Here is a 27,975-nt window from a genome sequence, read left to right on the forward strand (position 1 = left end):
TCGTTCTAAATTCCAGCCAAATCGGTTCAGTAGTTGCGGTGTTAAAGAGTAACAAAACAACTTATGATAATATACTTCCTAATAATATTATAAATACAAACTTTCGCGTTTATAATATTAGTAGGAAGTATCAAAAGTTAACCCTTGACTGCGATCACACCTAATGTTAATGTTAAGTGTAAATGCAGTCTAAGATGGAAGCTGGATAAGTCTGGATGCAGTTGTAAGTGTAGGTACAGACAAGCATTTGTGAAGTAGACCGACAGTTTGTGTGTAAAGTCGTAAAACTGAAGGAAGGTTTTTTACGAAATTTTCAGTTTATATATAACTAGTTGACGCATCGCGGTTTCACCCGCGTGGTTCCTGTTCCCTTAGGAAGACGGGAATAAAATATAGCCTTCCTCAATAAATGGGCTATCTAACACTGAAAGAATTTTTCAAATCGGATAAGTAGTACCTGAGATTAGCACGTTCAATCAAACAAACTCTTCAGCTTTATAATATTTAATATAGATGACAATAAACACGATTAATCTGTCATTTTATATATCCGTAGTAAAACGAACTTTTGGAATCGATTGACAGTAAATTGAAAAATAATTAAGCATTTTATAAAAAAAAATTCAGACACCAATGAGCAGGTAACATTCGTAACCGGAACAATTATGACATAACAGTTATCTAATTTGTAACAATACTGCTACTAGATTTAATTAACGGCATTTTGTTTTATCTTTTTCAAAAGAATATTTGCGATATCTTAAATATTACTAATATTCTCGTTCCCCTCTGTAAGATTCTTAATATCAAAGAGCTCGACCACGAGTCCATCAAAAAAAAAAAAAAAAACAAAGTCTATGAAACATTGACATTTAGTCTATGAAATCACTACGCACTCTTTTTGATTCACTTCCGCGTCACCTACACAAGTTCAACAACCTCTATCAGATTAATCCGCAAATTGTCCTTTTTATTTCACTTGGAGCTCCATATCCGCTGATCGCCTAAACCTATCTTACAAACTTACAATATACAAACCGCAAAGGAAGAAGTGTATCTACCAACCCGCGAAGAAGCCGGCCGGCGCAAGAAAAAACGTGACACGAAGCATGTGATAATAATTAGTATTTAACTGAAGGTGAAACCCAGCGATCCGCCAAAACTGTAAGTTTTCCTACAACCTTTCTGGTCCATTCGAGTTCCCGGATCCCGTAATCTCAATCTAAATTCCTTCTTAATCACACAATTACACAAAGACAACACGCGCCATCTTGCATTCGACCGGTTCTTATTTTCACATCTTTCGTAATCCAATCGCATCCTACAGATTATAACGCAATACACGCATTTTAATACATTTTTCTAAAAATTACCGCTTACTTTTCTCATACATATATCTATTAACAAGAAGAATTAGTTACTTAACCTTAAAATATTACACTTGCATATCTATAAACAATTTAATTCATTTCTTACAACTCCTGAGCTTACAACATGTCGAAGCTAAATAAAAATATATTAAAACTAGAAGCACGCAAAGAAAGCCTGTTTAATATAATACAACAATTATACGATTTGAGCCGCTGCTTAGACGATGATCAAAACAGAAGTAGATTTTTAACTAGAGTCATTTCAATAGAAAGTACTAGGCAACAATTTATAAACACGGTAGATGAGCTAGTCACTGAGCAACTCAAGGAAGATGAGAACATCAGACCAAATTATGCTGCGCTTGAAGCATTTGATCAATTATATTGTGAAATTCAACAAGCTTTATCCAATGTAAAAAGCAAATCTCAAGGACTAGAGCAATATAACTTGTTGAATTCAAAATTGCCACCCATACAACTTCAGAAGTTCGATGGGAGTCCCAGTGCTTGGCCCGTCTTTTATGAAAATTTCCTAAGTTTAATTCACAACAATAATCAAATCTCAGATATGCAAAAGGTCCAGTATCTGACAGGATGCTTAACTGGGAAGGCTTTGCATATTTGTGCCAGTATAAGGCCAACTGGCGAAAATTACCACATAATCTTTAATTCTCTTGTAGAAAAGTATCAGGATACAAGGGTCTTGGCGTCTCAATATGTAGAATCCCTACTACATTACAAACAAAATACATTTTCTTTAGAATCATTTTTAGAACAGTTTTGTTCAGCAGAAGCTGCTCTTAGACGTTTAAATATAGATGATTTAGCAGATTTTATAATAACTCATATCGCTCTCTCAAAGTTAAATAAAGACACTGTAATCTTATTTGAACAAACTCACAAGGACATTAAAATTCCTAAATTTTCAGATTTAAATAAGTTTCTTAAAGAACAGGTTAAAATAATTACATTGCGCGCACAAACTACTCAGTCATATGCTAAGACTGAAAACTATAACAGAAAACCCAACACTACTTACAAGCCTAAGCCTCAAACGTTCACAAGTACAGTGTGTGGTAATACTTATTCTTCAAATTCTCAAATTAATCAACGCTCTTGTTTAGTATGTAAAAGTAAGGATTTTCATCCATTATATAAATGTGATTTCTTCATAAATCAAGATCCTAGAAACAGACTTGACATAGTAAATAAGACAGGATATTGTAAAAATTGTTTAGGATCTCATAAGACGTTCCAATGCCGCAGTCAAAATAGATGTATGAAGTGCTCCAATTTACATCACTCTCTGTTATGTGACTCATTTGCTAAACCTGGCACTTCACGTTCTTATACCGCTTCTCACTCACTGAACCATAGGGACACATCAACTAATAACACTTCAACTCACTTATCTGATAAACATTCAATAGCTCAACCATTAGCATCAAGTTTTCAAACTCAACATACTTCTGAAAATCAAAATCCACCTCAAAAGTCAAATGATTTAGCTCTCTCTGTCACAACATCAGCTTGTACTTACAGTAACATTAATCATACAACAGTATTGCTTCCCACAGCCGCTGTTAGTGTTTACAATAATAATGAACACCATTATATACGCCTATTTTTAGATACTGGGTCGATGACCAATTTCATAAGTAAAGACTGCTGTCAAAGGCTCAATTTGAAAATTAAATTTGCTCCCACTACCATAAAGGGTATTGGTCAAACCGAAAGTACTTCATTAGGTTTCGTTACATTTAAAATTCACTCTCGTTTTGATAACCGTTGTTCTTACACAATTAATGCTAGGGTCATTGACACAATAACTGACCACTTGCCTAATGCCCATATTAATGTCTCAGAATTAAATCACTTGCACTCTTTGCCGTTGGCAGATGATAACTATCATATTCCTGGCCCAATTGATTGTTTGGTTGGAAATGAATTGTTTCCATTTTTAATTGGGAGTAATAAAATTATTTCACCGCATTCTTCTGTTGTTGCAATTCAATCAACGCTCGGCTATATCCTTATGGGGAAAGCTAATTGTGTCATGAACGATCATTACCAATCTAACAGTAAAGCATTTTTTTGCAACACAGAACCACTATTACTTGAAAAATTAACAGAACGCTTTTGGTCATTAGAAAATGTTCCTCAAAGAAACCATGTAAGCCCAGATGAGGAGACTTGTGAGCGCATATTTAAACATACATATTCACGCGATAAAACAGGTAGATATACTGTACACTTACCCTTCAAAGAAGATCCCGCGAAACTAGGTGATTCATTCATAAACGCTAAACGCTCTCTGACAAACTTGGAAAGAAAGTTAGACTCTACACCCGCTCTTCGCGCAGACTATAACGCAACTATTCAGTCATACATTGACAAAGGTTATCTCACAAAAGTAAAGGATCCATCACGCACCACTAATTGTTATTACATTCCGCATAGAGCTGTTTATCGCCCAGATAAAAAAACTTCTAAAACTCGCATTGTACTCAATGCTTCAAGAAAAACAACATCAGGAAAATCACTCAATGACTTATTATATACAGGACCCAATTTACAAAATAGCATATTTGAATTATTGATAAATTTACGTTTATTCTCTGTCGCCTTGACAGCAGATATCGAAAAACATTATTTTCAACTAAATCTCACACCCGCACATCACGCTTATCAACGCATTCTTTTTAGATTTGATTCTACACAACCAATAGATACTTATAATTTTACAGTTGTGTCATTTGGAGTGTCAAGCTCACCGTACCTTGCTATGAGAGTTGTACGTCAGTTAGCTGAAGATAGTAAAGACAAATATCCACTTGCATCAATTGAAGCTAATAATAATATGTACATGGATGATTACATAAATTCAGTCAATAGCTTGGATAAAGCTTTTGAAACTTATCAAGAAATGGTTAAAATGTTCAACTCCGGTGGTTTTAATCTAGTAAAGTGGATCTCTAATAACACTGAACTCTTAGCTAAAATTCCTTCTGCTCATAAAAATGAAAATTTTATCAATTTCGACTCAGACTCTCAAGATGTTACAAAGATTATAGGTATGCAATGGCATCCTAAGTCAGATACATTCAACTTTAAAATTAGTTTAAATAATGACACTTACTCAAACACACAGTACACTAAACGCTTAATTCTTTCTATAACCGCGCGTTTATTTGACCCCTTAGGTTTTATAGGCCCTGTTATAACTTTCATGAAACTTCTTATACAAGAGTGTTGGAAGTTAAATCTTGACTGGGATACTCCAGTACCATCTCAATCTCCCACCAATTTACTCAATTCTGTAATGAACTCTCATATTTAGAAAAAATTCAAATTCCACGTCATGTAGGTATATATTCTGATGTACACATCACACTATTAGGATTTTCTGACGCTAGTGAGAAATGCTACGGAGCCGCGGTATACCTACGTGTAAGCTCTAATGAACAATCTCAGGGATGTGTTCATTTACTCACTTCCAAATCAAAAGTAGCACCGCTTAAGAAAATATCTCTCGCCCGTTTAGAACTTTGCGCCGCTTTACTCTTAGCTAATTTAATTAACTCTGTACGAGAGGTTCTAACTAAACGCTGTAAATTAAATGAAATATATGCATTTACAGATTCAACAGTAACGCTTACATGGATACATTCACCCGCTTATAAATTTCATACATTCGTTGCTAATAGAATAACAGAAATAAATTCTAAATTACATTCTAAACATTGGTTTCATATAGATGGTCGCGAAAACCCCGCCGATATAATTTCTCGCCCTATAACACCAAAAGAGTTGTTGAAACGCAACCTTTGGTTTAAAGGTCCACAATGGATTACTTACCCTAATTCTCAATGGCCTGTAAAAACGTTCATTGTTGGAAGTAATGATGAAAACCTTGAGGAATCAAAAACAACAGTTTTAAAAGTTGAAGTTTCTCTTCCCAACTCTCAACATCCTATTGAAAATTTAGCCGAACGCTCTTCAAGCTGGTCTAAATTACTCCGCATTACAGTATATATTCTAAGATTTTCAAAACGTCTTAGCTCTCGAGGACTCGTCTCAGTTTCAGATTTGGAATTTGCTGAAGTTTATATTATACGTTACATTCAAAATAAACATTTTTCAAGTGACATTTGCGCTCTTAATACTAACAAAATTTGCTCTAAAGCTATACTAAATCTCAACCCCTTTATGGATAATGACCTCATTCGAGTTGGTGGTCGTTTGTCCAACTCACAATTAGAGTTTGGTCAAAAACATCCTTTTATTTTACCTGCAAAGGAACGAATTACTCATCTCATTGTTGATTTTTATCATATAACTAACTTGCACACAGGACCTGCTCTTTTACTTGCACTAATTAGACAGAAATACTGGATAATTGGCGCTAGAAATTTGATTCGTAATCGTGTACACAAATGCAACATTTGCCATCGCATTAATCCTAAATTTACCTACCCTAAAATGGGAGAGTTGCCCGCATTTAGAGTAGCACAAGTCAAAGCTTTCGTTTTTTGCTCTGTAGATTACATGGGACCTTATTTCGTTACTCATATACGCCGTAGAGGCATAAAAAGCCAAAAAGCATATGTTTGTGTATTCACTTGCCTAACTACTAAGGCAATACATATAGAATTGGTCTCTGATTTAAGTTCAGATTTATTTTTAGCAGCCTTTTTAAGATTAATATCACGAAAGGGACCTGTTAGCTTAATTTACAGTGATGGAGCTACAAATTTTTTAGGTTCAAAGCGCAAGTTAAATGAAATTTATTCTCTTATACAGTCCAAAGCTCATCAAAATTATATTGAAAACAAACTAGCAGAGCATCGAATTCAATTTAAGCATAGCCCACCATATGGTCCACACTTTAATGGACTAAGTGAAATTAACGTCCGCTGTATAAAAACTCATTTGTATAAAGTTATAGGTACACAAATTCTAACTTATGAAGAATTAAATACAGTTTTAGTTCAAATTGAAAATCTGTTAAATAGTAGACCATTGTGCGTCTTGAGTGCTGATCCTTCAGACCTATCTGCTTTAACTCCAAATCATTTTCTCAACATCACTCCTATGAAGTATTTACCATCAGAAGACTTGACTGACATACCTGACACTCGGTTATCACGCTATCAATTATTAAAAAAGATCATTCATTCCTTTTGGAAACGGTGGAGTCAAGAGTACTTAACTTCTTTACAACAGAGACAGAAATGGAATACACCTTCTAATCCTATTACTACTGGAACTGTTGTATTGATCAAAGATTCTAATACTCATCCTTTATGTTGGCCTTTAGGAATAGTAGAACAATTGTATCCAGGGAAGGATAATATAGTCAGAGCAGTCAAAGTTAGAACGCACTCCGGAAGCTATATCCGTCCTGTTGTACGGATTAGTCCCTTTACAATAATTTTATTATATTATATAATAATATTAGTACCTTTGCAATAATATTTAATTTCATTCAAATTGTTTTAATTAAAGATAATTCATTTATTTAGTACATTATAGTTATAAATATTTTTTCACATATACTTCAAGCTCAACGCTCAAACCTTATAATTCAGTTATTAATTTATGTAGAGGGTACCTCTACGCCCGGGGGAGTTGTAAGATTCTTAATATCAAAGAGCTCGACCACGAGTCCATCAAAAAAAAAAAAAAACAAAGTCTATGAAACATTGACATTTAGTCTATGAAATCACTACGCACTCTTTTTGATTCACTTCCGCGTCACCTACACAAGTTCAACAACCTCTATCAGATTAATCCGCAAATTGTCCTTTTTATTTCACTTGGAGCTCCATATCCGCTGATCGCCTAAACCTATCTTACAAACTTACAATATACAAACCGCAAAGGAAGAAGTGTATCTACCAACCCGCGAAGAAGCCGGCCGGCGCAAGAAAAAACGTGACACGAAGCATGTGATAATAATTAGTATTTAACTGAAGGTGAAACCCAGCGATCCGCCAAAACTGTAAGTTTTCCTACACCCTCCAATTAATCGGAAAACGAAAAGAATGTGTTAGAAGTGGGTAATAGTCAAGCGGGGATCAAACCACCGCCTCTCGTTAATGAATCTGACCCTTCTGCTTCAGCTTCGCGACTCTTTGAGCTATGTCGGTGACTTTGGTTCTTCTGCGGATCTCCTCATTTTTAATTCGATCACGCAGAGATAGTCCTTTCATAGCTCATCCGCTGTGTGACTTTGAGCCTTCTCGAAGTCCATATTCAGCGACCAAGTAAACAGCTACCTACTATGTTTCTGTGACGTAACTAACAACTTGTATGCCGTTATAGTAATTTAAATATCGTATATTTCCACTAATATGTAAACATTAGTAAACAACTGCATATCTAAAGTTATTTTCCTTAAAGTTAATTCCTTATTACGATCCATAAGGAACGGATCGACATGCTTAATTGCGAGATACGTATGCAAAACATTACTAATTAAACTAGTAAAAAGATACAATAAAAATGTCATATGTGTTTCTGTAAAAAAACTCTAGCAGCTTCTAAATAACTAGAACAATTAAGTTCTTATTTTGAAGATGATATCTTTAAAAACACATTTAAAATATAGATGTTATTTGTTACATTTCTATTACGGAACATTAGACCGCCTAATTGAGTGAAAAATTCTCATTTTATTAAGCCGATAACCCTGTCCCAAGGCCATCCATCATCATCAAAATACATTTATTGTTACCTTACCTTTACGAAACTACATTATTTATTTCAAAGCCCAAGGCGTTGCGCATCACAGTGGCATTTCCAAGTCGACAATCATTTATAATGGACTCCCAATGTTACTTTGGACTTAAGTAGATACAAAATTAGAGGTTACGATATGCGGCCGCTTCATTTCAATAACAATCAATATAATTCGAATAAGAATTGATCTACATAACTATGGTCGTCATCGTGAGGAAACCTGCATACCAGAGAATTTTCTTAATTCTGAGTGTGTGAAGTCTGCCAATCCGCATTGGGCCAGCGTGGTGGACTATTGGCTTAACCCCTATCATTCTGAGAGAAGACTCGAGCTCGAGCTGAGCCGAATATGGGTTGATAACGAACGATGGACTACCGATACCTTTACGAAAAAAATCAAATTTACTTTTTTAATTTGTACACAACTAATGAAAATTATAGATACATCTATAATTTTTTATTACTTGTGTTCAACAAAACAGCATATACATATGATAGGAACTACATAATGAAGTTTTCATTTGACAAGTAGATTGCAACGTACCTATACATATTTTTGTTTCATAAAGATAAAAGGGAAATATATCCGAAATCAAACAGAGTCGCAGGCGTCATGTAGTAAATTTTTGGCTATAAAATATGAGTATTAAAGGAATTTGAAATCGTAGTCTCATTCATGGCATTATTGTGAGTATCAGAGGTATCAGAATCAATGACTAATTTCTTAATTTTATCATGATTGTTTTGCAATAATTGAACATCAATGTCTATAAATAGTGTCTTACAATCATCACCAACATATCGTGAGCTAATCCATGTCCAGGGCCTTCTGTGCGGCCTTCCTATACTACTAAAAATTAAATTTTTATCTTTACCGCCAAAACCGTAATTTAACAAACATTTTAACATTAGGATGCTAATAGCAGTGGTACAGCGGTACGTTCCGAGCTACGTCTAATGAAAATAATTGCGATTGATGCAATTCGCCGGTCACAATGGCGCAATGCATACAATGCACTGCGCTCGAATTGACTAACCACAAAAATATAAATTAAGCTTTTTTTGGAAACGAATGAAACATTATCATTATATGCAAAAAGAGAAATCATTTTCAAAGCGGTCCTTGAATATAATTGAATAATGATAAATTCATATAAATTTGACGATTTTTTTTGTCATTATCAACCCATATTCGCGGCTGACCTCGAGTCTCCTCTCAGAGTGAGAGAAGTTAGGCCAATAGTCCACCACGCTGGCCCAATGCGGATTGGCAGACTTCACACACGCAGAGAATTTCTCACGATGTTTTTCTTTTACTGTTTGAGACACGTGATATTTAATTTCTTAAAATGTACACAACTGAAAAGTTGAAGGCGCATGCCCGGACCGGATTCGAACCCACACCTTCTCACCCACTAAACCCTTATATTTCTATTAGTTAATATAAGTACTGGAAAGTAACTAATCAAAATTCTTTGCCGCTTCATTAGATTTGAGATACTTGCTTTCTAAAGAGGTAAGCAGAATGTTGTACGTGTTAAAATAAAAACATAAGTATGTTACATATAATTATAATAAGAGTAACCCCTTTAATAATATAATAAATTAATTTCAATAGTCTAATATGTAAAATATAGATCTCGAATAGGCACGACGTAGGTTTACTAAGAGACCATATTGATAAAATGACCTGTCGAACTATTCACTATCCAATTAGCATATAAACCGCTCTATTGTTTATTTGAGTCGGTTAACATGTGTACATAGGCGCCAATTCATTCAATTAATTTATATTTATTACCTTTAAATATATTTACTCTGTAGCGGACGCCCACGACTTCGTCCGCATGAAAATCGATGTAAACTTTCAACCCCTATTTCACACCTTTCCATTTATATTTTTGCAAGTTTTTTAAAGTATAATAAATAGTCCACTAATCATTTTACATTTACAAATTTATCTTGCAAGCTGAAATATTTTCCATGCAAACTTTCTACCCCTATTTTATCCCCTAGGGCCGAAATTTCCTTTTTTAGGGGATACCTACGTCATAGTACTTTTATGCATGCGGACTTACCCCGATCGGTTTAAAATTGACAAAGTTTCATACAAACTTTCATTCCCTATTATCTCTTGGGGGTAGAATTAATTAAAATCCTTTCTTCACGGATGCCTACGTCATAACAGTGCCTAGTGGTTTGGGCTGTGCGTTATAGATCACTATGTCTGTCATCTATCTTTGAGTTATATATATTAAGTTATTATGTCGGCATGTACCTACTTCAATAGTAAACTACGTTTATAGATTAGAAGTATTCTGAACTCAATCTAAAATATTAGTTTAGGTGGCCCGCTTCATTGGAGGATCTTTGTTGTTGTTTCAAAGATTAGAATATTGTTTTGATTGATAAGGTACATCAGGACTCAATTTCTTCGAAAACTAGAAAGATGTATGAGAATGACACTTGCTATTGACAGGTCACGTGATCAACACCTGTCATTCCCATACATCTTTCTTTATTTTCGAAGCGTTAGCGTTCGTAGAAAGAGAATCGACGTGCCACTTGGCTAGGGGGTCTGTTACTCAGTCGAAACAATCTTGCGCCCCAACAAAGTACCCGATGATTTTTGCTAGTACAGTAGTAAAACATAAAAATGTATTTAATGACTTCATCATTACACATCATAGTATTTTAAGCCAGCATCACTTAAAACAACTGTAAAGCATTTTAAACCGAGCTCTTGAATATTTCTTGATGTGGCTGTTCATTATGTTATTACTTTAATTACAAGTTTGGTTTATACCCGGTGCATTGTTATCGACATTATTGTATCTTCCCAGCCGGTCTGGCGGCCATCGAAGGCCGAACCCTGATTGACGCCAATGGGAAGGCCAACAATGTACTCGCGTGAGAGATTCGTTCAAGTCTACGATTTAAGTTCTGCGACTATCTTTTGAGAACTTTGACGAAATTTCGCGCTTTCTTTGCTCTAATATATCACTGAAATGCCGACGCTTCGCGGTTTCACCCTCGTAGTTTCTGTTTTCTTGAGATTACGGTAGTAAAATATAGCCAATGTCATTCACAAATAACGTGCCTTTTCAGTGGTAAAAGAATTTTCAAAATTGGTTCAGTAGATCCAGAGATATATTATAGATAATATTAGTATAGAAGTAAAGATAATTGAGATAATTAGCTATGGATGTAGCGAGGTTACAATAATATAATCTAACTAATAAATAAATGCGAAAGATTGGGTGGATATGTTAGTCAATCGTGGATTAACAGCTGAAAAGCACTGAAAAAGGCACTTTTTATACCAATATTCGCGTAGGATCGGGATTTACGCGGGTTAAGAATCGGGGTATATTAAGCAAGGTGATTATTTATGGTGGTACATAATAATATAGTTAACCGCAACTGCTGTGAATTATGTGCAGAGGTTAGGTGTGCTCTTTATAGTAACTAACCTACTCTTAGAATATTTATTAGCCAACTTTAAGTTAAATAAACAGGTGTTTTCTCGCAAAAACACGATACGCTTTGTATTACATTTATGAGTAAGATGTTACTTGAATACGTAGTTAATGGAACTGTAGACATTCAAGACGAATAATAAACAAATTGTTAGTAATGTAGACTTGCACTGAACTCGCCTTTTTTGAATAAACCAGTTGCAATAGTGGTTAACCTATGTTGCTTTGTAAAACGAAGTCTTGATTTCGATTCCTGAGTAAAAGATACCGAATTTTTCTTCATCAGTTAAACTCAGCCCGGAGTAGGGAAGCTAGTGGCTTGGAGAGCGCGTTAATTATCATTTTCACATCATCACATCACATCAATGCTAGTTATCGTTTGAGGTATATTGATATCTAGGACCTGGGTTCGACTCTTGAGTCAAGCTAAAACGATTCATAAAACAGGTTGACCATCGGCTGCATTCCCAATAAGTCGGAAGGACAGTTTATCGTGCATAAAAAGTCTTGTGTATTTATATAGAGGTGTTGATTATCATGCTTAGCCCATCAACTGGCATTGGAGCAGCGTAGCGGGTCTAAGCTCGATATAGCCTCCTTTTTATATTATTCTTTACAAATTAGTCCTTGACTACAATGTCAACTGATGGTAAGTGATGATACAATCTAAGATAGAAGCGGGCTAACTTGTTAGGAGGTGGATGAAATCCACACCCCTTTTGGTTTCGACACGACATCGTACCGGAACGCTAAATCGCTTGGCGGTACGTCTTTGTGGGTAGGGTGGTAACTAGCCATGGCCGAAGCCTCGCACCAGCCAGACTTGGACCAATTAAGAAATCCTCAATCGGCCGGGGGTCGATACCTCCGTCCTGCGCGGTGTATTTACAAGGACCTCTGTCTTTTAAATCCACCACGCATACTACTGCGCCACGAAGACCGTCTTTCTATAAGGAGGAGGGCCTGACCCAGTATTTGGCCGTCAATAGGCTGATAATAATAATAAACAGCACTTGATGGTACCTGCAAACCTACCCAGTATTTTTCTCACTGGCATACTCTCAACATCACATGGTCGCTAAAAATATGCGCAATTTTGCAATCAATGCAAAAATTTATTTTCAACGACGATGCGTCTCAAACTTTTGACCTCAAGTCAATGTCCCACTTAAAGTGTTACATTTCATTAGTTGTGAATTTGCACATAAACGAGAATTTAAAGGATCTTCGGCGAGCTCATAATAAACCGTGGGAACTATTTTACGTCAACGAAATTCCAAACTGGATAATTTATAGTTTCGACCTATTTTGATAATTTAGTAACTATTTGGCAATTTGTCCAAACCATACTAACTATTGTCAGAAGCCTAATGTAATGAACATTTACTAATACAAAGAAGTATTCTCTTAAACTTAAACATACAGACTACTGCGAAATAAGGTAGGTACTCGTACGAAAAAAGGGGGAAAATGGTAGATATATTACCACCAGAGATGTTTACAAGTATCGACTAAACGACTTGTCAGGCTTATTAAAATGATTTGACGATAGTGACGATAAACATAATCTAATCAATAATCAGCGACAACAATTTGTGTAACAAACCCATAGAAATATAAAAGATTGTATATTTTTATTGGTCGTCCATTAATCGATATAAAATGGTCCATACCACGTCCATATAACTTAACTTAATTTTCATGAGATCAAAATACAAATAAATATACCAATTTATTGTTCAATGTATTTTTTGCTCTCGTTATTGACTCATATAGACTGACTCAGTGAAGGTATTTCCAATACAATGCAGCGAATGCGCTTTATGGGTATATTTTATGGCCTTTGGCCAAACTTCTCATGACAGCGAAACCTTACCATTTTAGGAAAGTACCTATATCCGATTTTAGGACACCCAAATCTGTCAAGGTGGTCCTGTCTAATACGTCTTATCATCCAGTCACTAAACTTTAGGTATTGGTGTATCGATCATGTATTGACATTATGCATTTCGATGATAAATGTGGCCGTGTGATAATGTCGAATTCGTGTCAACGGTTCAATGTGAGCCAGCGGCTGCGAACGGTGCACTACCACGCGACACCGGGCGATTCTTAATCGATGACTACGAGTATCATCATCATCATCATCACCAGCTGGTGGATTTGAAATGGTAGAATGGGTTCTAAAATCAAGAGTCAGAAATTGCTTGACTATTTACTGGAGTATTCACAAATACGAGTACCTACTTCGCCTTCCGATGCAGGGATCCCATAATTAACGAATAAAAAATAAAATGTGCTGTGATTTTGATTACGTAGATAAACCTCTAAAGATGATTTTTTGATAATTGTTATTTATGACATTATTGCAATACTAAATAAGAAAGACTAAGCACGACCATTTTTAAATTGGTTTGCTAAAGTTTTATCACATTGAATAAATATTGATTTGATATATAAATAAAATAAGGTAATTTAATTATATTACTCCACAAGCAACGTTTACATAAAATGACGTATAGGATTACATTCCAGGAAGGCAAAAAGCGCAAGATGTAGGTACTTGAGTAACAACAGTAAAACAGATAGGCATCTAGATTTACCTGTATTACCAGCAAGGCAAGTAGCTTTGATACTAAAAATAGTATCTATTCACAAATAGAACATAGCCCGATATAATCGTCGGTTGACTCAGAGCTTGAATTGCAAGCAGGAAAGTTTCACAATCACATAAATCCTATTTTGGCTTTAGTGAAAATTAAAAACAAAACAGTTGCCTACTTAACAAAACTAGCTTACCTTAAACACGATTTTTTCCTTTTCCATTTTCAGTTTTTCTTACTGCGTCTGAAACAAGCATTATGAAATGTGAAAAATAAATTAGGAAAAAAACTATTTTTAATTATTATTAGATAAGTACTAGATAAAAAATTGGCACGTGTTATAGGTTACTTTGATACTTCATGGTAGAATAGTGGAAGCCCGCGTCTTCGTTCGCTAGAATTTTGTTCCATATATTAGCTTAACGTCCCCTGTAATTTAAACAAAGCCTCTCACCTGTTACTCCCTTGAAGCTTAATCTTCCTGCAACCGCTTTAAAACCGTTTAGCAATTACGGAGATTAAATTGAACAGACACTCGGATTCTTATATTTATTTATTATAGACTAGCTGACGCCGCGCGGTTTCATCCGCGTGATTCCCGTTCCTGTAGGAATACAGGGATAATATATAGCCTATAGCCTTCCTCGATAAATGGGCTATCTAACACTGAAAGAATTTTTCAAATCGGACCAGTAGTTCCAGAGATTAGCGCGTTCAATCAAACAAACAAACAAACAAACAAACTCTTCAGCTTTATAATATTAGTATAGATAGATATTGATATACTTATACTGGCGACAAATAAATTCGTTAACTAAATATATATACAACGTTATATATACAACGGTTCCAAAATATATCTCAAGGCTGAGCTGAGTCAAGCGAAGTCGTTAAATATTTATTTATGTTACCGTGTATCAAGTAACCTAATGTTACATCGGTTATCGTCACAAGTCATAACTTATGCAACATTGTCCAATGTCCATATTGTAACAAAACAAAAAAGATACCGAATATTACCAGCTTGTTGCAACAAACAATTCAGTATTTGGTACAAATATAACTTAAGAAGAGTCAGACAGTGTCGCAATACAATGATCAATTTGGTATTGTTGTGTTTCGAAATGTTAAAAAAGCTCGCCTGCGCTGTAAATTTCAGAGGATTATGGCGGTTCTGAGTTATTTATTGAGGGACTAAATCAATGCTTTATAGAAGTACGAAAGTCTAAATGATGACGATATACGAGTACATTCTTAACAAAAATGGTTAAGTTAACTCGAGTTGTTTACCTATTGTTCTTTTTTCGTTTCTATAATCAGTTAAAAAATGTCTATTATTATTAAATGCTTAGCTGGTTCAGTCTATGCGATTTCAGATTACAAACCATGGTTTTGAGTCCTGCTATTAAATGCTCAGATTTTATTTTATAGACGTTGCGAAACTATAAGGGTTCCTAACAAATTAGGGAACCCTGAAAATGGTAACGTGCAAAAAAAAGATTATAAAAATTTTTTCTCGGACAATTTCGAGGTCTGCTAGTTAACAATTGATGAAGGCCTAACCATTACAACCATTAAACTGTTAAGGGTAATTTTGTGTTTCACTATAATACTGGCAAGTGATATCACGTAAACAAGAACCCTATGCGAAATATGTAAGCAAACAATATTCCCACGTTACTGTTGAAAAGAAAAAAAACCAATAAGCCACACGCGATTACCTACTTAAATTGATCTGTCTAATTACAATAATGCAGAAGTAAGCAATAAGTGGCTGTTAATACCATGTTTGCAAGAGTCTTACGTAAGGGCACCGTGGTGTTGTTGCAAATATTTTTTTATAGAACTACCTACAAATTGTAATTACTAGGGGACCAATTACTGATATTGATATCGAGGTTTTATGATTAGGTTTGCAACTAACACCGTTGACTCCTTAACTCTAAGATGTTATCAATTATGTGATTATCTTTGAATGCAACTAGATCAATTATTTATCCTTAGATTAGATTAGATCAGTGATCATTAGACCAGGTTGTACCCTTTTTTTAACAGTGCGGATTGTTCTTACGCACCCCGATGGTAGAGTGCACAGAAGAGAGACAGATAACTGCGAATTCAATGGTCGAGCATGACTCTGACTGAAAAACTAGGTTGTACTCAAGTCTAGCTATAAAAAAAAACAAATTAGTACTATTTGGATTTTCTAGATAAATTACTTGAAGATTCGTAAATACCCGTGCTTCGAAGAGCACGTAAAACCATTGGCCCTGCTGTTATGTAAGATTAACAATTTTAACTTGCCCAATATAATACGAAGTCAAACTCACAACTAACCGTGAAATGCATTTTTGAGACGTAACTCTGCACATAAAATACTAATACGAGTATCACTAATTGAAGTTAATGATTTGCTTTAGAATGTGCTATGATTTGAATATTATAGAGAAGAGCAGAAAGGACAATCTTTACTACATACAACAATTTAGCACTTGACTATTACAACAATTATGATCACTCCTGTTCTTAAATAGCATTTTATCCCGTTTACATGTATTAAACCTGTGATTAGTTTCTACGCGGCTTCATACCAGAACTCTTCATAGCTTATCAGTTCCAATAAGCCAGTACACTACCGGCTAAGCTAGGTCCTCGGCCACAGCCAACTCAGTAAAAAAATTGAACGTAACTGGGAATCGAACCTAGAACAAATTATCCGTTCCGTTATTAAACAACAAAATCTGAATTCCTAACTGTACTAGACAGGTCAACCAACCAAAAAAAATTATGTAAAAGATTTACATAATTTTTTTACAACCAGGAAATTCCCAACTAGGGATTTATTATTCAAGGTCCGCAACTCCTATATAACGCCAACGCATAATTGCTTAGACGGGGAAAGCTTAGCTGCATATATTTTTATCTACATGCAATCTAATTATGACTACCAGTGAATAAATGTATAAGTAAGGCTCATTTTCTTTGTCTATGTGTATCAGGAAGAAAAGAACCGGTCTCTATCAAGAGATGAATTAAACGATTAGATTCACACAATGTATAAAAAAACAAGAAAAGTAAACATTTTTATTCATGTTACGTACGTGCTAATTCGTTTAACTGCCTTGTATTTCTAACAAAAACGCAAAAGCTTGTAACAGGTTTTAAACAAGATATTTTATGTAACATTATTTGAGTTTAACATTTACTTTTATAACTTTTAACGTACGAGTACAAAGGATGTACAAGTGTACCTACAAACAAGTAGGTAAATAGTAGCAAAATGATTATGTAATCTGTAGATGACCTACCGCATTCGCTTGTACAATATTTCGTCATCATCTTCTATAGACTATTTTTAATGACACTACAGACTGGGACTTCTCTCCTTGAGGACATTAAGAGTTTAGGGCTTGAGGTTTAACTTTATAACTATCACCAATTTAGTTGTCAGTTCGTCAGTTTCAAAGCCCAACACATTGTCTCAAAGAACACGTTTTCGTCTTCTTCGAGGCACAGAAGCCTAACACCTTTAATTTTCTAACTCCAAGTTGCTTGTGAGATTTTTTTGTAGATCGTTTACTATATAAAAGAAATTTCGACCAACAACTGATTGCTATATACACAATGTACTTATATCGATAAGTAAAAGAGCCTATGGATATTGGGGTCCTAAGGTGTTGGTATGCCGACGACCACGTACAGGAAAGTGTGACGACATAAAGCGATTTGTATGGAGTCGCTGGATGCAGGTGGCTCAAAACCGATGTTTGATTGGAAGTCCCTACAAAATGCCTCAGTCCTGCAGTGGCCATCCATCGGGTAATATGATGGTGTTGATGAGAAATATAAATAAAACATAACTAATGCCCATTCTTAAAAATAAACTAACGAACAACATGACTACAATGTATGGCTATATTTACGTGTTATAAAAACATAACTTTCTTGGAAGTTGTAAAACCATACATTTTTGTGACCTCTTTACAATGTTAGATGTAGGTATGCGTTTAATATTAATCCGTTATTAATTGTTGCGTTTTTGGAGCTGAAAAATAAATAATAAAAATAAAAGGATTCCTTGATTGTGGTTTCTGTACAATAACTGCGACTGTAAGATGATTTAAATTAACTATATGGAAACTTAATTTTGCCAGAAAAAATTGTCGTCCTACAATGGGTTCCTAGAAAAAAAATCTGTCCACAATTGTAATAACGGTAAACATTTATAAAAAAATCATACATATAATTGAACAAAGAACCTCCTTCTCTTTGGAAATTGGTTAACTTAATGAATTAAATTTTCAGTTTTTGTAAAAATTAAATTGTAGGAATACCTAATACAATTATCATTTTAGCAAGTCAAAGTCGTAAAAGTCAAATACCTACTATATATCGAAAAATCTTGTAAAAAGAGCACGGCGTATAATACAAAAACATAAACTTCCAATCATTTAATCCCAACTTACAGGTAAAATCGTTTCAACGAAAGCTCCGTTCAAAAGAGTTCAACGCGCTCCACAACTCTATCTCTACCGAAGTACCTACGCATTCAACTATATCACTTTTACTTTTCGTACTATAGACTTATGGTCAAGGTCAAGTGGATATCTTAAATTTAATGAATTGACTCTATTTATTTTCCTACTAGTTTATTGTAAATATTAAATACCTAACCATATTTAGTTGTATGTAATTTTTTTGCGTTATATCTACACATGTAGATCATAATTATAATTCCACCTACGTGGATTATGATTATGGTCGTAGATACCATATCATCAGCATCATAAAATGCTAAATCTGTACCTACATTACAAATGTTAGAAAATTATAATTGGACGTTGTGTAATAAATGCTTTATAATCAGAAGCGAAAACAGCAGTTTGTTTAGTTTTATTTGTCTGTCCGTATATTTAAAATCATGCATCTATGCTTATCTACAAGTATTAAACAAATTTACAATTAGTAAATCTACGTGTAAATGAAATTTATACTATTGCTTAGTTATTCGTATATTATGCAGTACCTACCTATTATCGTATTTTATATGACCTACAAAGACTTTAATAAATTATCTAATCACAAAATACAAGAAGCTTGTGTACAGTGATAACGTGAAAAACAAACGTTAAGAATGTGTCGGTTTGTAACTTATACCAATAGAAATCCCACCTATCATCAGATCGATAGAATGATATCTATTTACTTTGTTGTAATTTTATTAATTATTAATTTTATAATAAAGTAATATCTATTTATTAAGCAGTATTTATTAAAATGGCGCTAAATTAATAGATATATTTTGTATTTCATATATATATACAAGATCTGGTTTCCTATGAGTACCTACCTACGTGATTAAGTTTTATAGTTTAATTTTAGGTGATTGATTTTAAATCCTGCTACTGTTAAGTTTTGTAATATCAGCGAAACTAATAAATACCTAACTACTATATTGCGAAAGTTAGATGTATGCATTTGTTGCTTATAGTTTCGCGTAGAAACTACTTAAAGAATTTATTAAAGCTCTTATAGCAATAAATTACGGATAATAATTAAAAGATGAGTTTAATAACGATACTGTATTTCATCTTGTCTGAACAACATAAAACTATGGATGATTGCTAATTTATTTTCAAAATTCTGTTATTTACTAAATAAATAAGTTTAAACTTATCAATGTATAGTATCATACTTATTCTCCTCTACTCTATGTAGGTATACTTACTTTTTCTAATTAGCCTATAGAACATAAACAAAACACTCCACAGTGACAAAAAACTCCCGCGATTATAGTTTACGCGGTCGTCATGACAACGTGCGATATTACAATATGGCGCACGGTGCGCGCGTACCTACTGAGAGCGGGCGCGAACTGGCTGCCTGCTCGCCGGGCAACGACCACCACCGCCTCTTCGGAAAGCGAGAGGAAGAGCAAGTCGTAAGCCAGTTTTTATTGTGCGAGGACAAACGCACATATTTCAGTTAATCCGATAGTACCTAGCCGAGCCTCCGTATTATCCCATTGCTTTAATACTTACTGCATAACTCTTATGACTTGGCGATTACTTGTAATCAACACATATTGTGTGTCTGTCAATGGTCAACCTTCCCCTTGAGACGTCAAACAAAATTGTTATCGTGGACAGTGTATAGCAGACTGCTAGTTAATCGCAAAAAAAAACATTGAATGACAAAGATTTCATTATACAAATACGCGACGAAATGATGCGATAGAAACATACGATGCAAATGCAGTTGCGGTTTTGCAGCAGTCTATAATAAACTTGAAGATTCTTCACGCACACTTAACCTCTTACAACATGTGTAGAGATAAAAATAAACAACTGCGCATATATTTTAAAGCTTTATTTCAATACGGATTAATAAAGAGTGAGATGTTGATGTTAGTATGTACATAGCAAATAATATCGGTTGCAATATCAAAAGCAATATATCAGTAACTTATAGAAAATAACATTTTAACACAAAAGAGCTACTTAAGTATAAATAAATCTATGCGTGCCTTATGTCCATTCCATACAAAAAAGGACCCGTTTGGGGGCAGTTGTTACAAATTCGGATGAATGATGAAATGGTCTAGGTTAATAGGAGTATAAACATAAAATCGTTACAACATACAATCTACGTAATATGTTTTATAAGTAAAACTATATGGGTAGATACAATTAATTCGGTAAGTAAATTAAAAAATTAAATTAAAACAAATGATATGATGCATTCTTGTAGCGTTCGACACAAACGTGCGACTCGCTTTAGTTATCGCTATTTCTCTCCGAGCAAAGTAGTGAAGCAAAGCTTAAGGCAGAACAATAATTACGAATTATACATGTAACCTTTAAGTTGTCAATTTCCATTTTATACACATTTCAAAATCGTCCTATAATAGATTCTGGATAGCAATAGCTCAACGGTAAAGCGGTCGGCCCATTACCGAGGGGTGGTTGTTCGAGCCTCGCCCCGCTGGACTATTGTCGTATGGTCTTTCCAGACTTGCGAGGGGATTAGGAGAAATTTGGTCATGATTAAAAAAAATATATCGCATTTTTTTTAAAAGACAGGTATTATCCGATTTAAAACAAAGTAATTTTAGATCAATTTAAAAATGATTACAACGGTCTTATCGGTATTATGGTGTTTATAAAACAGATTGTAAAAGATGTTCATAAATATTAGTATTACAAACTTTCAGCGCCCCGCAAATAATGCTTTGTGACCTATGCCAAATTCCATAAAAATATTTTAAAATGTACATTTTATTAAATAAAAGCACTCAAACTAATTCTCATATTTTTGTATTAATTATAGGTACTCAAATCAGGCAACATTTGTGCCTTGTTGCTTTGTCTCAACGTCTTTGCCCTGTAGAAATATAGTCAGAAACGCGCGACGCAATGTTGCGTCAATTGGCGACCCCGCGAATGTGTCAATTCTGTTAATTAAAACATCACAAATTCACAGCATTAACGCAACACCGCGTTACGCGTCCCGATCATAATTAAATCAAAAATCTAAACTAAAAGAACACATAATAACGAAGCAAAACCATATGTTTAACTGTTAGATAATTATTATTATAAACAATAGACAAAACTCGCTGAAAGAAGTAAAATATTTTTTGTACCTAAATAACGGTGCTTTCCCCTTTAAGAATTGTTCTAAAATATTCATTGTAACATAATTTTTTTTATTAAATATACAATTCTTTCTTTTCTTTTCTTTTTTAAATATACATTTCTTACTTTCTACAATCCAAAAATATCTAAAACTCCTATACACAAACAATACATATATCAAAATAACGAAGTATTTACAAACGTCCATTTCACCTTTGAACCATTTATATCGTAATATCGTACACTATATGAGATAAAATTTACAACCACTGGACAAACAACGTATCTAATTATAAAATGATAATAATATTTACAGTAAACAAGACATAGCACCCATTGGATTTAGAGGAACCATCCAATAATTACGAGAATCCTAAAATATGTTACAAGTTTCCAAATATACAATGGGATAAACAGTAATTTTCTTTTTTTCCGCTGCATTGTTAGATTAGAAAGAATATCCCACTACAAAGGTACAAAGGTACTCGTAACCCAATTAATTATATCGAAAATAACATAAAATGAACTATAGACTTTTTTCATCACTAGGAAACTCCTGAATAACGTAATTAATGGATGTCCAGTGTGAAACTAAATAGTGTTGACGACTTGATCGAAACACTTAGCGACAAACTGTTCTTTGTCGTCCAGCTTTTTGACATCACCGCGGCGAGTCAACATGGCATCCTCCAGCGCTTCAAGCGCTTCAGAAGTGAACCTCTTCCCTTTAAGATGAGTTATAACTGACGCCTCCCCGTGGAATCCGGATTCCACTAAACCGGGAGGAATGTTTAGAGTGACGTCATCTATGAGGCCCTTCCCCACTGTCATGGTGATGACCAGCTCCTGAGCGGCTGAGTAGACTTTGGACGGTGCAAGAAGCTCTGCGGGGACGGGGAACGATCGACTCACAGTGAATTCGGGTGTCTTACCGAATGACCAGTCCCAAGATCCTAGCTCATTCTTCAACTCAGATAGACCTGTTGATTAAATAGGATTAAATTTTAAATGTGATGTTTACAATTTTAAATTGATGGTACACAATCACTGTCCCTGCTACCTGTCCCGTCTTAATTCGTTAGATAATTGCGACAAACCGAACGCACCTATCTGGATGAAATTTTGTATAACGATACTCATTATATTTGTAGTTAGGAATGGGACAAATTTTCATCCTGATATTCTGACGAAAAAGGAACTACGCGGGTGAAACCTTTGGGCACCGCTATTTATTCATAAGCTAATGAACTTTCATACACAAATAAATGCTCTAACATTTATCTACAAAACTTTTTACCTCGACTCTCGCTTTGTCTAGTGTCGCACAAGGTGTTTATTGAAAAGTAACAAATGACATTGTAATTTCGTTTGGAGGGTAATTTTACTGCAATATCATGCATCGTCGTCGGGTCAATGTTACCTAATGAACGCAGCAAACAAAAGAATATCATTTTCTTTTTCACTTTAACAAGAAAGACCATATACTTTAAAGAGCCTTGACTTATATTTAAAGGCTAGATTCTACTTTTCTGTATTTAGATATATATAGGCGAGCGGCGAACTTCGTGTGCTTAAGTTTACGAGATACTCCTAACAACCGACCTTTTTTTTTTAATTCGAGTGGGGTAACATTGAAATAAACAATGAAAATGCATGAATTTAGAATAAAATTTTCATTTCACCTAACAATATCACAGTTCGGTTTAAATATTCCAATTTAAACAGATTTTGGTAGTTCGCCGCTCATCTAGAAGATACATTCTTTATTGCACACATAGATAATAAAACAGCAAGAAACAAACCAAAATAGAAAAATATGAATTTCCACAAAAACTATCGTCGATAACTATCTAAAATAATTTTGATGTTTTTATTACTTATGCAAAAACGCTAAACGGATAATTAAGAAATTTATCGGCGGTTTATTACGTAAAGACGGCCGAATTTTGAGCGGATTTGAATGAAATATGTAATGCGAATTAACACATTCAATACATTTTAACTGTCTGTTCTGAGATTACTTAAGTCAGAAATTACTAGACACATACACACAATTACACACAAAAATTTAACTTAGTTTGTAAAATAGATTCGAGGTTTTATTTTAGTGGGCTTTTTAAATCTATACTAATATTATAAAGCTGAAGAGTTTGTTTTTTTGAACGCGCTAATCTCAGGAACTACTGGTCCGATTTGAAAAATTCTATCAGTGTTAGATAGCCCATTTATATAGGATCCCATTTATTTATCGTTTTAAAATAAAACTATAATATACACAGAAAAGTTGAGATAACACACAGACACACACATGTCAAACTTATAGCCGTTTTGGCGTCGGGAGTTAAAATTGAGTAACAAACTCACCTGGAAACCAATCGTCAGTGGGGTTGACGAACTGGAAGCCCCTCTGTTTCAAGATCTGGCGCTCGCCGCCGTCGTCCAGCCGCAGCGCCGGCGTCCTCAGGTACTCGTATCCGATCGCCGTCTGCAGCGCCTCCACCGTCACCTTGTTGTCCATGTCGGCCAGATTCACCACAGGAGAGGGCGTCGACACCGTCGCATTCGTCTGTATGCCATGCTATATAAAATTAAGTGGCCCTTAACATGACATATTGGGAGGAGAAGGTTGGGTTAATGTTAGCGGAACAGGTGGTTAGTTGCGCAAAAACATTTAAAAAAAAATATTAGTACGAAACACAATTTCGTGCTCATTCCCTATCTACTTCTAGACAGCAAATTCTTGATTGAAAGCCACATATGACATACATATATATGGATCTTCTCCCGCTGGGAAAAGTTGCTTCTAACCGCCAAATCTCCCTACAACTCCTCTGTTCATTGTCTATCGACTGATTGCATGAGATCAATAGAACAAAAAAAAATCCCTATCTACTAATGCCTGGTGGTCATCACGTAATATCGGAAACCGCTTGACATATAGATAGATGTTTGGCAGGAAGCTAGATTATAATTAGGAGACAAGCTAATAGATTTTGCTAGAGGTCCGGATTAAGGACCTAGGAGGATTATTAAGAGCAGACGTTGTCGCGGGGCTCCAATAAATGGTGATTTAAAATATCAGTGAGGCAGCTTTTTTCGTAAAGAAAACATATTGGTATTAGACTTTAATTTATGAATAAATTAAATGCATGGCTAAACTCACTTAATTTTATATGAACACAACTCACTAAACTCACAATTATTATTTGAAAGGAAAGCCTTTACTAGATAAAAAATATTATTTATAGCTGACTATCTATCATCCTATAAGTACTATATATTTGATTATTCTTTATTATTCAGTACTAGCGGACGCCTGCGACTTCGTCTGCGTGAGTTTCAGCTATTCACAAATCCCGCGGGAATCATGGATGTTATTACACATATAAACCTACCTCTTCAATCATTCTATCTATTTAAAAAAAACCTATCAAAATCCGTTGTGTAGTTTCAAAGATTTAAGCATACATAGGGACAAAGAAAGCAACTTTGTTTTATACTATGTAGTGATAACATATGTTATAGACATTGTGTAGGAATGCACTGTTAAAGACAATATAATGAGTCATAATATGGAAGTTGGATGACCTGTGACATAAATGAGCAATTCAAAGCAGTGTTAGAACAGTTGTTAAGGTCAATAAAAAAGGGCACGAGCATACTATACTTTTTATCCAACTAATTTGTTTGAATGAGTTGCATTTATACAATGTAAATGAATTCTAAATTACAACTAAATTAATCTAAATATATAAAAGCATCTTATATACAAAGATTTTTAACAGGGATATAGTTTATATTGTACATTTAATCTCAACTAATATGGAGACATACATGTGTGTATCATGAAAGTAGGTTGACTTGTTATCATGAGATTATTTAAAATGGCATGTAATTAAGGTATCAGTTAGATGTATGTAGAGTTATATACTTATAAGTATATATTCAATATCAAAGGAAGAAATATAAAGAAAATATCTGACTATGTACAAATTACATACCTCTCTTTTAGCAAGTGCTTTGCTGAGATCTGCCTTGTTGGCATTGACTAGAAGTGTGCAGTGATGATATCCAGTCAAGCGTCCTAATTTAGCAGCCGTTCCAGATATCTTATAATTTATTATTAAGGAAATTACCACATTTACACAATATCTAGATATGTCTATTAATTATTTTGATAAAAAAGGTAACTTTTGTAATTGTACAAATGTTAATTTTGTACTTACTTGATTTTAATCTTTGTGTATTTTAAAATCAACAAATAAAATCTTTCATATAGCTAGTTGGTAGAAACTACAGTGTGAAAGTGTGTTCACAGCTTTATTTAAAAAGGATACTTTATATTTGTCTTGTACGATGATGTCGTCACGATCATTTATGACTGATTTGATCCCAAAGCCTCTGTACAGAGCTCTCTTAATCAGCTCCAAATTGTACTTGCGATTGTATCTCTCTTTGGGTGTGAAGAAAGTGATGTTGAGGTTTCCACGGTCATGGTATACAGTGCCTCCACCACTGTGGCGCCGTGCCAACGCTATCTCCTTATCAGACAGGAACGGCACATTGGCTTCGAGCCAAGGATTCTGGTGTCTGCCTATGACAACACATGGCTCATTTCTCCACACCATCATCACATGATGGTTACTGAAATCCATGTTCCGGTACATCCAGTCTTCCAGAGCCAAATTGGTATAGATGTCTGTTGATTGAGACATGAACACAGATTTTGTGACCTCCCCCTCTGGCGGTAGTTCATTACGGGCTTTCTTGGCCAAGTTCTTGCCGGTGGTCAGACTTCTCGAACTAGTTCTTCTTGTCAATCCCACAAGAACGAGCATGTTGCTCATGGCAACCTTCCTCATCATTGACGCCATATTTAATGATTAGTGAAAAACTGATACTTTTTTGTATGAACCTTTGACAGGCAGTCCCTTAGATCTAAATTTCTTAAAACAAGAGTCTATTAAAACTGAAGCACTAAAAGTCAATTAATGCATAAGGAACCCGGCGTCAGTATCTGCCGAAGAGAGGGAGATCAAATATTCGTGTAGGGCGATCGTCTGATGCAGCCACTTCCAGGTTTGGTGCAGGGTGTTAATTCGAGAACGAATTCCCAAACAGTCTCGACAGTCACTTGGCATTCCTCCTCTTGGATGCAGGATGGACGAGAAATCACAACACAAGTTAGAAAACTTGAAACTCAAGGGAACTTACAAATTCAAAATTTGTGACAACCCAACCACGGAACTTTACGGATGTGCGACCGCGCGTGAGTGTACAACAGAATGTGAAATTATTACCTCCTGTCGTCTCATTTTATTCATGTTGGTTCTGATAAGCGGGCCAAGGAACCAGGGGGTCGAGAGAGGGCACGAGCACTGGCAAACAAATAGTGCGATAAGAACCACGAAACGGGCACGAGTAGCGCGCGCTTATCACTCGCTGTCGGTCGCATTTATCTACGACATCACGAATACGACGAGACTGTTTAGTGTTCGTGAAATTTAATGAAAAATCTGAAATAAAGATAGACTGCAACGTTTAGATAACGTATTAGATCTCATTCTCAGATTAATTACTAACATTCACACTTTGTACTTACATGCACATTGGAAAAATCTAAAATAAAAGATGAACTTTAAATATATGTGTTTTCATTTTCGTGGTTTTTTCCACAATTTTCCATCATTTGTAATTTTAATTTTCAGCCATATGTCGCCGTCAGTGTCATTTGTTTTGTTGTTAGGAGTATTAATGTTCTGTGGTTGTACGTCAACCGTCAAGTGTCAAATTTCCAAAATAATGTCAATTTAAGGATAATGTCAGTCCACATTTCACACAATGAACGCTGGACCCTGTGGCTAGACCTTTTTATTCTCAGACTAATTAAATAGGGACCTGCCTCGTTCGACGTTACCCGTCTGTCAAAGATCAAGAATCAACGATCTGAAAACTATTTCTATACAATCGATGTTTCATTCTAAAATCATTTTCGTCGTATAAAGAGCTCACTTAAATTGCCGGCTTGTGTGTTAGCTGGCATAAAAAAGGTCAACTAATTTAAGAAAAGATAAAGTTACGTTTCATTTGATAATATTTTTATTTCCAAGTTTATTTTGTAGTAAAAGCAGTAGGTACCATA

The 27,975-nt window shown here is 34.8% G+C and overlaps 4 protein-coding genes across 5 annotated transcripts in view; 1 reads left to right on the top strand and 3 right to left on the bottom strand.

Annotated features, from left to right (window-relative positions):
* The window catches only part of LOC112052160 (uncharacterized), a 113,313-nt gene extending 93,228 nt beyond the window's left edge, over positions 1 to 20,085 (bottom strand). Inside the window, exons 1-2 of the mRNA XM_052883775.1 lie at positions 19,925 to 20,085; positions 14,393 to 14,440 (exon numbers count right to left, since the gene is read on the bottom strand). Coding sequence (XP_052739735.1) covers positions 14,393 to 14,419 — 27 coding nt within the window. The 5' untranslated portion in view covers positions 14,420 to 14,440; positions 19,925 to 20,085. The remainder of the gene's footprint in view (positions 1 to 14,392; positions 14,441 to 19,924) is intronic.
* On the top strand, positions 646 to 19,305 carry LOC128198398 (uncharacterized). Its single transcript, XM_052883750.1, has 2 exons — positions 646 to 7,374; positions 18,665 to 19,305. Exon 1 carries the CDS (start codon positions 1,495 to 1,497, stop codon positions 4,708 to 4,710), a length of 3,216 nt encoding a protein of 1,071 aa, XP_052739710.1. The 5' UTR covers positions 646 to 1,494; the 3' UTR covers positions 4,711 to 7,374; positions 18,665 to 19,305.
* Positions 20,086 to 20,550: 465 nt separating the features above from the next.
* LOC112053824 (lipoyltransferase 1, mitochondrial) lies at positions 20,551 to 26,707 on the bottom strand. 2 transcript variants are annotated; one of them, XM_024093384.2, is made up of 4 exons: positions 26,171 to 26,707; positions 25,835 to 25,942; positions 24,198 to 24,399; positions 20,551 to 22,813 (listed from the first exon to the last, which is right to left on the bottom strand). In XM_024093384.2, exons 1-4 carry the CDS (start codon positions 26,705 to 26,707, stop codon positions 22,425 to 22,427), a joined length of 1,236 nt encoding a protein of 411 aa, XP_023949152.1. In that variant the 3' UTR covers positions 20,551 to 22,424. The 2 variants fall into 2 exon arrangements, with proteins under 2 accessions (XP_023949152.1, XP_023949151.1); XM_024093383.2 differs by having other exon boundaries at positions 24,198 to 24,411.
* A 114-nt stretch (positions 26,708 to 26,821) lies between these two features.
* On the bottom strand, positions 26,822 to 27,594 carry LOC112053826 (uncharacterized). The gene is made up of 2 exons (XM_024093388.2): positions 27,436 to 27,594; positions 26,822 to 27,349 (listed from the first exon to the last, which is right to left on the bottom strand). Exon 2 carries the CDS (start codon positions 26,972 to 26,974, stop codon positions 26,822 to 26,824), a length of 153 nt encoding a protein of 50 aa, XP_023949156.1. The 5' UTR covers positions 26,975 to 27,349; positions 27,436 to 27,594.
* Positions 27,595 to 27,975: the final 381 nt, after the last annotated feature.

The sequence above is a fragment of the Bicyclus anynana genome, chromosome 1 (genome assembly GCF_947172395.1).
Source record: "Bicyclus anynana chromosome 1, ilBicAnyn1.1, whole genome shotgun sequence".
Lineage (NCBI taxonomy): Eukaryota > Metazoa > Arthropoda > Insecta > Lepidoptera > Nymphalidae > Bicyclus > Bicyclus anynana.